Below are 13,171 nucleotides of genomic sequence, written 5' to 3'. Positions count from 1 at the left end.
ATAAGGTGGATGAAATAGTACCAGTTTCCAAGCCATCAAGAATTGCAGACAATGCAACTGTGGATTCAAGAGTGGCAACTATTAAACAGCGGCCTTCTAGTAGATGTTTTCCCTCAGCTACAGATATGAATGTGAGTGGTAGCTACGAAGCCCTACTTTCACTTCTGAATCTGTTTGGAAATGGTACTTGCTAGTGTACAAAGTTCAAACACTATAGAAATGAATTTAAAATAATGCATTATGTGCTCATGCTGCATTACCTTGTAGCCTTGATCTGTATTTCTGATAATAATTCATTTAACAGAAGAGCCTCTGGGCTCCTAAAAACTTTTGTCATTATATTCTTATATCTAATCTGAGATTGTCATTTCAACAACATTGCTGTCTCGGTGTTACTGAAACAGAAATAAGTGACCTTACTCTGTCTGTAATGTCAGCCAGTGAGATAACAGTAAGTTCTAGTGTCAGAACAAAACTAAGGCCAAACAAAAAAGAAGTCACTGAAAATTGAAGTACGTTAATGCAGTTTCATGCCAGAATTAGTGCAGCCACACAATTTCCACTAATGTGAAGGTTTCTACAAGTTCATATTTTTTATTGTTCCTAATGGCCTATATAATATCTTGATGAAATAATATATGATGATTTGTAAGGGAAGAGTTGACATTAATACTGTAGTAGGTAGTAAAAATTTAATTTCCAGATCTCTGCAATTGGATTCCATAGTTGTAGAATTTGCTTTTACAGAACTTACGTGTGAAAAAATAATTGTTTTTATTGCATTTTAGATGTACTTTTCCATTGCCCATCCCTCTGAAACAGCCCCAGCCTTGTTACGAGCACTTTGGAGTTCTCAGTAGCTTAGTAAAGAAGGAAATAGAGACTGTTTCATGACAGAAAACAGAGTTGTGTGATAACCTATGTTGAAGGGCAGTTGAGTGCGTTGGGATTCAGGGGACGTTCTGCAGTTCCTAGGTGAGAATATGTCTTCCTGTGTAACCTTGTGCAAGGCACCATCTGTGCAAGACCCAGGGAGTAGGTCTGTCGCTCAGTAGTGAAGAGAGCGTACGGTTTGGTGCAAAGTGAACATAAATACCCATGCAATGTGTGGCAATGTTTTGGAAGTGAGTGAAATGAAATGCAATTGTTCAGGCTTCCTTTCTCGCAGCACACCGAATGTGCTGTAAACTTAACATATTGCCTTGTAAATAATTTCAACTAAATCTACTTACAACTGTTGTCATTTTATTAAGATATAAGTAAATCTCAGCCTTCCCCTTCTCTTTGCATCCTTCTTCGAAGAATAGCAAATTTGTTGTTCTCCATAAGAATTCCAAGAGGGTTAGGTAGTGGATTAGTTGATGTGAGCGGACAGTTACTTACCTGTGGGAGAAAGTTCTACATTCTTTAATGCTTGTGGGTTCTTCTGTTTGCTTTCTTATAGTCTATGTATGAGAGACAGGGTATTGCTGTGATGACGCCCACTGTACCAGGGAGTCCACAAGGTCCTTTTCTGGGTATACCTCGGGGTACAATGAGAAGACAAAAATCTATAGGTAAAATGTTCCTCATGCATAGTTAATTTGTGCATTATTCACCTCTTTTAGTAATTCACCTCTTTTTGTACTTTCTTTCTTAAAGCATATTTCTCTAACACCTTTACTTCAGTGAATGATTTTATTTTTTCTTCATACAAAAGTTCCTGGAAAAAGTTTTTGTTTAATTTCTACATATAGCTTTAATGGCAGTAGGCAAGTGTTATGGAATTCTAATTTAATTCCTTTCTTTAAAATATTTCCTTTATCCAGAAACAATAGTGAGAAAGAAAAGAAAAAAAGAAACAAATCTATTGTAGAGTATTACCTAGGGCAAAATGTTATTCATTTTTATTTTGCTGTTGAGACAAAAGTGTTGTAATGCTGTGTAGTCATTTACAAAGTAATCCCTATTGATCAAAGGGAATAAACATCACTTCCATTTCATTCCAAAGAATTGTGTCAATTAATGATTAAACAAAATAGGGAAGAAAAAAAAAAAAGAGCAAATCAAATTTGAACTTGTTTTGTTCTGGGTAATCTTAGTAGTGATATTTCTCAATTTAAAACACATTACACTGATGTAAAATTGGCCTTCTAAATTCTCCCATTGTCGAGTTTATTTATGTTAAAAGCTATATTTGTAATAATGTAATGTCATCTTTTGAAATAAACCCGTATGATTTTTTCCCAGTAGAATCTTCCCAGTCCCTTTGCTAAGTTTCAGTGCATCTTAAAAATTCATTAGGTTTCTAAGTTGCATTATTTTATGCATTTGGAAATTGCTAGAGCCAGACATAAGCTATTCTTTTGCTCAGAACGTCTTCCCTGCTCAATAATTGTGGAAGAAAATGTGCTTCTCTACAGCTACCTTGATGATACATAAACAAAACACTTGCCTACACATCAATGATCAGTTTAATTAAAATTCTGTAGCATCCTTTTTAATTCTGGCATCTGGTCTCTGGAAATTCAACGAGAAAAACACTTATTGTTTGAATGAGGCAAAAGACCATTTTTGTAATTTCATACAGGCCTCGCGCCATGTGAATTACGCGCTTGAATTTTAGGCTGGATACAGAGATGGTACAATATGAGGGATTCTAGTGGAAGGCAGTGTTTTAATACGCTTTCTGATTTTTAGGAATAACAGAGGAAGAACGGCAGTTTTTGGCTCCTCCTATGCTGAAGTTTACCAGAAGTCTTTCAATGCCTGACACCTCTGAAGATATCCCTCCACCACCGCAGTCCTTACCCCCTTCACCACCACCACCTTCTCCCTCTCTGTACAACGCTCCCAAATCCCCAACGTCAAGGAGCTATGGAACTATCAAACCTCCATTTAATCAGAATTCAGGTGCAAAAATTTCTTTGGTTAGGCCTGAAAATGTGGGAACAATGATAAGGGACAAAGGGATCTATTACAGACGAGAACTGGACCGCTACTCTCTGGACTCTGAGGACCTGTACAGTCGGAGTGCCACAGCTCAGGCAAATTTCAGGAACAAGAGAGGTCAGATGCCTGAAAACCCATATTCTGAGGTTGGGAAGATTGCAAGCAAAGCAGTTTATGTACCAGCCAAACCAGCAAGGCGGAAGGGGATGCTAGTTAAACAATCCAATGTTGAAGATAGTCCAGAAAAGACCTGCTCTATTCCAATCCCCACAATTATTGTGAAAGAGCCGTCCACCAGCAGCAGCGGGAAGAGCAGCCAAGGGAGCAGCATGGAAATTGACCCTCAGTCTTCAGAACAACCTGGGCAACTCCGACCTGATGACAGTTTAGGTGTCAGCAGTCCGTTTGCAGCAGCCATTGCTGGAGCAGTGAGGGACAGGGAAAAGCGGCTGGAAGCGAGGCGTAATTCTCCGGCCTTCCTCTCCACAGACCTAGGAGATGAAGATGTTGGACTAACACCACCAACACCACGTATGAGGCAATCTAAATTTACTGATGAAGCAATGTTTAGTAGTGAAGATGGCTTTAGGCAGCTTATGTCACCATCTCCGATTCCTGCACCTAGAGAGCCTGAAAATCTTTTTAATAGCAGTGATCCCAGCAATCAAAGCGATGCAAGGACATTAAATACTTCGTCCAAAACGAAAGGTACTGAAAACAGTACAGCGGCAGCTAAGTCCACAAATGCATCCACCTCTGATAATTACGTTCACCCAGTCACAGGAAAGCTGCTAGATCCAAACTCACCGCTAGCCCTTGCTCTCTCTGCCAGGGACAGAGCCATGAAAGAACAAACACAGCAGATTCCAGGCAAAGTGGACACTGTTAAGGCTGACCTTAATAAACCACTTTACATCGATACAAAGCTGAGACCCAATATTGAAACGACATTTCCTGTTACTGCTACTGTCACTAGGCAAAATACTCGTGGCCCACTACGAAGGCAGGAGACTGAGAACAAGTACGAAACAGATGCAGGGAAAGAAAAGAAGGCTGAAGAGAAGAAAAACATGTTGATAAACATTGTGGATACTTCACAGCAGAAGTCAGCTGGCTTATTAATGGTTCATACCGTGGACACGGCAAAGTCAGATGATGCGCCTGAGGATGAAGAGGAAAAGGGAGCTGAAATGGAACCGAGCCCCGAAAACTCCCTGACAGAGAGGCCAGAAGGGAGCGAGGAAGCTGAAAGTGAGCTGAATGTGCCTGCTGTGCCTGAGCCACCGGCATCTCCCTGCAAAACCATCGTGGCGGCGAGCTCTGTCGATGACCCAGTCATCTTGCCCTTCCGCATCCCCCCGCCACCCTTAGCATCAGTTGATATTGATGAAGAATTTATTTTTACTGAGCCACTACCACCCCCCTTAGAGTTTGCCAACAGCTTTGACATCCCTGATGACCGCTCGGTGCCCGCTTCAGCTCTCACGGACTTGATTAAGCAAAGGAAAAACGGCACACCTTCACCTGCGCCATTCGTCACCAGCCAGCCAACCAATTCTTTAGACAGTAAAAAGCAAGTGGGTCTTTCAAACTGTTTGCCTGCCTCCTTTCTGCCACCCCCTGATAGCTTTGACAACGTCACTGACTCTGGGATTGAGGAGGTAGACAGTCGGAGTAGTAGTGACCATCACTTAGAGACAACCAGCACTATCTCAACGGTGTCCAGCATCTCTACCTTATCCTCGGAAGGGTCTGAGAACGTGGATACTTGTACAGTCTATGCAGATGGGCAAACATTTCTGGTGGACAAACCCCCAGTACCTCCTAAGCCAAAAATGAAGCCCATAATCAACAAAAGCAATGCACTTTACAAGGATGCGCTAATTGAAGAAACTGTAGACAGCTTTGTTATTCCTCCTCCCGCTCCACCCCCACCTCCCATCAGTGCGCAGCCCAATATGGCAAAGGTTGTTCCCCAGAGGACATCTAAGCTATGGGGGGATGTGACGGAGGTGAAAAGCCCAATTCTCTCAGGCCCAAAGGCTAATGTTATTAGTGAATTGAACTCAATACTCCAGCAAATGAATAGAGAGAAATCCTCAAAGCCAGGGGAAGGATTGGAGTCACCTACTGGAACAAAAACTGCAAGTCTCAGTACAAGGTAAATGTAAATAACCAAATAATATACCATAAAAGTCTTGATTTTTTCATCTCTCCCTAACTTTTACTATTACGCAAGTTAAAGAAGAATGTACCTTTTATTGTACATACTTGTTACACACGTAATCTCTGATAAAGAATTTTACAGAGGGGAAGATTTTCCTATATCACCAATGTTTCTGTCATCAACATCCTAGGATAGGGGCTCTCTCAGTATTCTCCAGTTTCCGAGGTAGTTTGCACAAGCTTGTCAGTTGTTTTGACGTGAGTTACTTAGATTTATGTTTAAGTAGCACTTTTCTCTTTATTTTTTTCCTTTCAAAATGTGATGATAATTTAATTTTTGTTCAGTCTCATAACTTATTTTGGCTTCAAACAGGTAAAAAAAATGTTTTTGTCTAGGCTTACTTCACATTCACTGCACGATATTTGATTTTTACTTGAATCTCTAATAATCCACCATATGGTGAAGTATGAGGTCCGCTCCAAAATTAATGCCATCTTTTTTATTATGTTGGCCCATGATGTCAGAGGTGGATGTTGGTGTTATGGCAGTAGAGGTTGAGCCTCCCCACCGTTATTCCATTGGATTTTATCGCTGTGTAACAGATGGCAGCGGAGGGGCAGTCTGACCGAGTGGTGTCTGACATGGAAATGTGTGTGCAGCAAAAGTGTGGAATTGAATTCCTCCATGCAGAAAAAGATGCCACACACTGACATTCATTAATGCTTGCTGAACATTTGTAGAGACCACATAGCGGATGTGAGCACAGTAAGGCAATGAGTGGTGCGTTTCAGCAGTGGTGACAGCAACAGCGAGTCACCTCCGCTAGTGTGGATTTTTATGAGTGAGACATGCAGGTCCTTGTTCACCACTAGCAAAAATAGTTAATAGTGGTGACTATGTTGAAAAACAGTGTTTTGTAGCTAGGAATTCGCTCCATCAAATAGTGTTGTTCTGTTCTTGGTATTTGTTGTAAAATGGAAATAAATGGGAGACATTACTTTTGGAGTGCCCTAAGTATGAAGCCATCTTAGAAGATTTCTCTCTGGCATCACTTTACATTGTTTGTAGTTTTGCTAAATGGTTAATTTATTGTCTCCTATCAGTCAGCTTTACTGGGTTTAAGTTCTTACTTTCTATTGTTAGCGCTTGCTAGTGAATAGTAGTGATGTCTATAGGTTCAGAAGTGTGGCTCATTTCACCAAACAGCACAATCCTTGTAGTGCAGTGTAATGCATTTCCAGAGAAATTATATCAAAAGGTACTTAGAGTTGTCAGACACTATTAGATAAATTCATAGGTAATTATGTAGCCACTTTTCTCTGGAATATGGTGTAATACCATGAAATTTGCAGCAGTTAAATGGACCTTTTACTGAGGTATTCAGTATTGTTTGTCCTGGCCTGCATCAAAGAAATTGTTTTTTTTTAATATTTATTTTATTTTTTTAATTTTTTTTTTTTGCAGAGATGTAGTGCTGATTTTGCTTATTAAAAAAGGCAAACCTTAAGTAAATTTTATTATAATTATTCTGCTGGATAATAAATAACCTGGCCTTTGAAATACTACCGTTCTTTGCATGCATTAAGATGATTTTCTTTTAGGGAAAGGATGGCTCTGTTAAATGCAAATGATTACTTATTCAGAAAGCAGTGTGATCACAAGCCTCAGGGTCAGGCCATTACATTATTTCTTTCAAGCTGTAAGTTATTAAATGGTCATAGGATGGTATGGAGGTTAATGTGTTTTAGGATGAAAAGATGAAAGAAAAATGCCAGAATTCTGGAATTCCTATCAGTATTGTTTGACTAATTGGTGTAGAAATTGAGTTGCCTGTATGGGAAAAGCTTTTAGTGCAATGAGAACTGAACAATGAAAGATATACAGTGGCTGCTTGATGAAGACAGTCTTAACCAAAGTTAGCACAACAACTGAACCCTGCCCATGTATGTTTGAAAATATCTTCTGTAAGCATACAATCAAAACTTGTGCGCTAAGTTTGAATCTATGTAAGTCTTGTCTTGCAGATGACTCTGAGAGTTTCAATTTGTTTTATTCTGCCTATGAGTTAAATTTTTTCCTTGGGCTTTGTCCTTTTAAGTCATGTGAACATGTTACCTCTGACTTCATATGTATAATATGTTTTTATTATCTTGCGTATTTTATACTGGTAGTTATTTCCAGGTTGCAGTGTAGGTCTTTATCATTATTTTATTAGTTAATAACCAAGGCAATGTACAGTAAATATGTACTGTATTTTTGAAAGAAAAAAATGAGAAGTAGAAGCAAATACTTACCTCTTTTCTGTGAAAAGAAATTTATGCCAGTAGAAAGGCCACAAAAAATAATTTGCAGAACTAATTCACTTTACTTGAGAAATGAAAATAATCACGTAAGATACCATATGTGTGTCATTCTAGAGAAAAATCTTGGACAGCAATTGGTAATTATTTTGCTTTTCTGTCCTTTAGTCTTTTTAATTCTTATAACTCAGCTTTGGCAAACAATTTTTGTTACGGACTATAGAGTCTATAGAGACAAGTAATGACCTAAAGCTTGAACACAGGATGTTCCATAGTAACATGCGATAAGGATGTTACCAGAGCACTGGAACAGGCTGCACAGAGAGGTTGTGGAGCATCTTTCTATGGCAGTATTCAAGACCCATCTGGATCTACTGTAGGGAACCTGCTTTACTTGGGGGGTTGGACTCAGTGATCCCTTGAGGTCTCTTCCAACCCCTGCAATTCTCTGATTCTGTGACTCCATTTGGAAGCAAAAACTCACAAGGAATCATTTAAATCTGGCTGAAATCCTACTTCTTTCCTGAAAAGTCTGCCTAAATGTGTGAATTTACAAACTACAGAGAGGGATCTTGAGCTATAAAAAATAATGAAGTCAAACCTTGTCCAGCTCTGAAACTAGGGAGGGTAAGGGAAGATCAATTTCTGAGCTGGAGGAAGAGTGGGGAGGAGGGAGCAAAAGGCCAACAGCAATATTATCACAGTGGAGAAGTGCTCCAATTTCTGTTTTTTGTTGTGTTATATACTCCCTGGACTGACTATGTTTAATATCAGTTCTGCTCTTGGAAGTGCCTACATAAAGGCCATGGATGCATAGTAAATGCTTCCCAGACAAAGCGTTATTTTTACTGCTTTTTTTTCTACTTTACCTTTAAAATGTTAAATAAATTACAGCCTTTCTAGCCTGATAGCATGATTGACACATTTTTTTTACAAAGTCATAATGTATTATGATCAGGGAATACCATCTTGCCAAAGTATGAAAGTTAATATTTCAATTGTAAAGCTAAAATTCTTCACTTTTTTCTCATATTATAACACGTACATCAACCAATTGTAGAACTTACTTACTTGCCCTTTTCTTTGAGGCAGTAAGAGAAAAGTAGCAAGGAATTTTAGCTTTCAGAAAGCAAGGATTCTGCTGAATTAAAGAAAAGTGATGAAAAATGTGTAGGTCTGTTCATATACCCTTCAGCCAAGGAGAAGTAGTGGGAAGTATTATAAATAGTAACACTGATCTCAAGCTCACTTGGGTTCTGCTCATAGCACTAGCAGCCTGATGAAATTAAAATATATATTTCTTCATTGCGAAACATGAAGTTATAGCCTAGGAAACTGCTCTAAATACCTCTAGGAGTTATCTCTGTACAGCCAGTGGATATACAAATGTCGCTCAGTCACAGCAATTGCACCATTAGGGCAGCATGAAGGTAAATTAAATTGTAAATTGTTTGGGAATAGCTTGTTACAGAAACCGGCAAAATTGATCTTCCTTATATGTTTTTGACAAATGAGGATCATGAAGAGATTGTTCTACAATATTGAGCAGCATTTCTCTCTCAATTATTACATTATAAAAAAGCCTAGTCTTCCCTTTTTCAGCATACATAGGTTTAGCAGTAATTATACACCGTGTATTTATAGTTTTCTGTGGTTCTTATGGAGACATTGAGTTTGAAGATTTTTAAATAGAGCATGGAAATGTTTCGCTGGAAACCATCTGCTGCTCAGAGGCAGTGACCAGCTGCAGGCCAGGAAGAGGAGCCTGGGAAAGAACAGAAAAAGAGGAAAAAGCAAAAGGATGTGCTTGTTTCATTGCGTGAAGGGCTTGATCAGCAGGCTCTGGACCAGAGCTTTTGAAATCACATGGGCTCTTCCCTCTCTTCACATTGGCCATCATTCACTTTAAGAAATTTTGGAGCTGATTCTTGGAGGTACAAGTTTTCATCTGGTCCATCCATGTAGTCAGGATCTGAAATCAGAGGCCACAACACTCAGCCATCACTTCCTCCTCTTCTGCCCAAAATTCCTTACAGCATCAGCTCGAGGCATTTGAGTACAGGGCCCTATCTGAGCCAAATACTCAAGATTGGGATGTGCTGCCCTGGGTCACATTGCCCATCCCAAGGCTTGGACACACTGTGCTGGGAGATGAGAGTGCTCCCCACAGCTGGGCAAAGAGGAGGGGAGCACAGCAGCATCTCCAACTCCTGCACTATAAATATGGCAAGGCTACAGATTCGCTTGAGAGGCTACTGACTGTTATTGAAGCTGCTAAAAGGAAGGAAGGGTTTTTATCAGGTTAAGAGGAATGCTCGCTCTGTGAACCCAGCAGTTGCTTAGCGACATAGTGCAAGCTGGCTGCATAACGCCAGCAGGATTAATGCAGGACAGCCTGTAGCTGCGAGGGAGAAGCACAGCCCCCAGTGTGAGCATCACGCTTCCACTTCTGCTCTCGTGTGCTAATAAGGAATAATGAACAGCTACCACTGAGCCCTGCCATCACCGCCCCAAAATGGTTGATAGCTTGGAGTAGGGAGGAGCTAGTTCTATTCTGAAGGGCTCTCCTGCTTCCCAGACTGTGCTCGTGGAGCATCCGTGTGTGGCCTCCTGGCAGGCTGAATGTCAGCCCGGCAATGGGAGTGCTCATTGCAGATGTACGAGTTGTACAGAATGCTTAACCATGCAGGATCAAGTCCTTCAGGAAAAATAACCTGTATTGTCTTGGCAGAACAAGTTTTAAAGGGGGAACTGTCTGTGGTCAGGCTTTTGTGCATTTCTAAGGGCTTTTCGTGTGAGTAAGTCCCCATATTTTAACAAACAGGTAGGGCAGAATTGAACTTAGCAATGAGTCATGCGTGGGTCTTGACCCTACATTTGGTTTATTCTGGTTATGAAACACGTTATCTTGTGGAGTAATTATCAAGCTTTGATTTTTCAGTTTACTGTCATCCCGTTAGCTTCATTTCATATCATTAACCATTTGTCAGCCATTTTCACGGGATTGCTTGCTTTGTCAGTAATTTTTGCAGCATCTCAGTCATTCCATTTTGTCATTTTTATTTGCTCTCATGGCTGCTGCTCTCAGAAGTGGGTCATACTGAAGTGCCATGAAGTAGATGTCAACTATAAAACATAGAGTACTCTGCATGGTACATTCCTAATGCTCACTCGATGCTATTGCATTTTAGTGATTTTGATGTTGATATTGATACAAAATGCTGTGTGGATTAGCTCTCCCTTATCCAGAAATGATAGTCATTCTCAAGCCAGAGATAAGATGTCATCTCCAACTGAAATGAAAGCCACTTTCATCAGACAGGTATTCAGCAAAGGTTTTTATAGTGTGGGCACCTAAGAGTGGATTCCTGAACTTATACCCAGGCACCTAAATATGGAGACATAATTTTTCAAGTGCACCAAAACTCTCTTTTTAGGATGTGTTTTTGAGAGAAGGGGGAATGATAAGCACACTTTTACGTGCTTATGTAAGCACTTAAGTAAAGACAAACTAGCCTTGAAATAATCAAGCTGTGCTGCAGTGGTAACTGCTGAGTCTTTCTCCACTGGAAGCAGTGATATTTTCCCTTCTCTTTCCAGCTTGTCTTCACCTTTTCCCTTCCAGTTCTCCAACGGTAGGGTTGAGACAGCCTTCTGGCCCTCAGCCCCCAGTAGCACCTTACTGCTGTTTCTGTACAGCTGTGTAATTCACATGGAAACTGTTGTTCTTGAGCAGCTCCCGCAGAGCTTTGGTGATTATTCTTCACCCAGCGAACAGCATTACCTGCAACAGACACTCACCATTCTTCATTTCTCCTCAGTAAAATAATGCTATTATAAGAAACTCTGTATCCTGACAGTCATCATACCAATGCTTGTTCTTCACCTTCTCCCAAAACAGACAATTATTGTCTTACTTTCCTACCATGCGATTTTCCTTTGACAATCCAAAAATACAGTACAAATATTGCAAGAGGTGAAGGCAAAGTTTTGGGTTTGCAAGTACACAGAAAGCTCTAAAAAGTTAATTTCCCACAGTACCTCCATATAGGGCACCTTTTCTCCCACTGTTTTCTTCTCCAACATGGTAGAAGAGCTTTGTCAGAGACAGCAAGTCTTCTGGCAAGTCAGAGAATAAAACAGCTCTTATAAGACAGACTGTAACTGTTTTTTAGTTTGAGTTTTTTGGTTTTTTTGTTTGTTTGTTTGTTTTTAATGGGAGGTTCTTAGGACCTATTGCGGCATGCCATCTTTCACTGATTTGCTTTTAATATTAAGTTAGCAGTGAATTTGAATCCTGCAAATCTGATTTAGAATTTAAAATAATTTCTTGCCTACAATCTGTGGTGATGACTTATTACTTGGAGACATAGGAATTATATACTGTGGTTTTAATATGAGACAACATAATGGGCATTACCATCAGTGCAGCCTTACAGCAGCAAATGTTTACAAATTAGTTCCATATGCTGATTCTAACAGGGCAAATTTTATTTAAAATAATTATCAGACTTTTCACTTTCCTAAAATGAAATTTGGGTTTAGGTACGTTTAATACGTATTTAGTATGCTTAATGTAACAGATGATCGAATAAGGCCTAAGAAATTGCTCTTATTAAAAATCTGGAAAACCCACAACGCAATGAAAACACTCCTGCTCTCCAGCTGGAACGTGCTTGCCCCTGTATTGACCAGGATAACATCATCTGTGAAATGCAAGACAGCTGAGTTTCAAGGCTATCTGCACCAAATGGTGCTGTAGATGACATAAACTGTAAGTGGGGATGGATGGGAGTTGCACAAAGGTGCATACTTTTTTCCATCTGTAACACACTGGAGTTGATACAGCAAGTGAAAGTAGAGAGGGAAAAAGTGAAAAAGAATCTTGGAATAGAAGAGTCAGAACAGGAAATCTGGAAGTGCAGTCATGGGCCCCAGCAGGCTCACGTGGCTGTTACAAGGCTGAGCCTGTGCCACGAAGGCTGCAGAGCCAACTGCAGAACAGCAGTCAGAAATAAAACACAAAGTTTGTTTTGCAGATTACTGAGTGATTTTGCAGACAGCAGTGACCTCAAGTCACCGTGGTTACATTTCCCCTCATCTTTAGGTGGTTACTGCAAAACTGGTCCGGCTGCTGTGACAGTGTGTAGTGACTCACAGACTGTGTTCTCAGTGTGGAGAACAACTGGGGTGTGTTGCTGGAGGATTAAGTCTGTTAATGAAGTGCTCTGAGCTTCCTGATAAAAGGGTTAATGTTTCTATTGGCCTTTGTGCTGAACTGGCTATAAACTGAGTGTCGAAATATCATTCATCAGCTAAAATAAGTTGTGATCATTCTAGTGTCATATTTTAACAGTCAGTAGTCCTGAACCCGTGACTTGAGAAAAGCTAGATGCCCACAGATCTTTTAATACTGATTGTAGCCACGAGAAGCCATTACTTTGATCCAGGCTGATGGGAAGAGCAAAAAATCCAGTGTTGCCTCTTTTGCTTTGCTCACCCAGTACTTCTGCCTGTGGAGGGGAGGTAACACAGGTCTACAGAACACTTAAATAGTGCACAGTTTACTTTGGGGGATTTTGTTTTAGTGCCTTGATGTAGCTTATTTAAAGGAGCAGTGACAATGATCTCCTGAACGAGGATGTACAGGGAGTGTGTGAAAGGAACGATAGAGAAGCAGCAGCAGAAGCAAGTTACAGAAGCGAGCAGGAGCTGTTGGCCAAGTAACAGAAGTTACCCTCTGCTGGCGCCTGCCATATCAGAAGATAAATTC

At 40.2% G+C, this 13,171-nt stretch overlaps 1 protein-coding gene across 5 annotated transcripts in view; it reads left to right on the top strand.

Moving 5' to 3' along the window:
• SHANK2 (SH3 and multiple ankyrin repeat domains 2) overlaps positions 1-13,171 on the top strand; it is a 344,905-nt gene that overhangs the window by 324,984 nt on the left and 6,750 nt on the right. For all 5 annotated transcript variants that reach the window (XM_085224519.1, XM_085224521.1, XM_085224520.1 and 2 more), the window contains 3 exons: positions 1-131; positions 1,445-1,556; positions 2,680-5,092. In XM_085224519.1, the coding sequence (XP_085080645.1) occupies positions 1-131; positions 1,445-1,556; positions 2,680-5,092 (2,656 nt within the window). The remainder of the gene's footprint in view (positions 132-1,444; positions 1,557-2,679; positions 5,093-13,171) is intronic.

The sequence above is a fragment of the Meleagris gallopavo genome, chromosome 5 (genome assembly GCF_905368555.1).
Source record: "Meleagris gallopavo chromosome 5, MGAL_WU_HG_1.1, whole genome shotgun sequence".
NCBI lineage: Eukaryota > Metazoa > Chordata > Aves > Galliformes > Phasianidae > Meleagris > Meleagris gallopavo.
The sequence above is the reverse complement of the archived record's forward strand: the minus strand, read 5'-3'. Positions and strand labels throughout refer to the sequence as shown.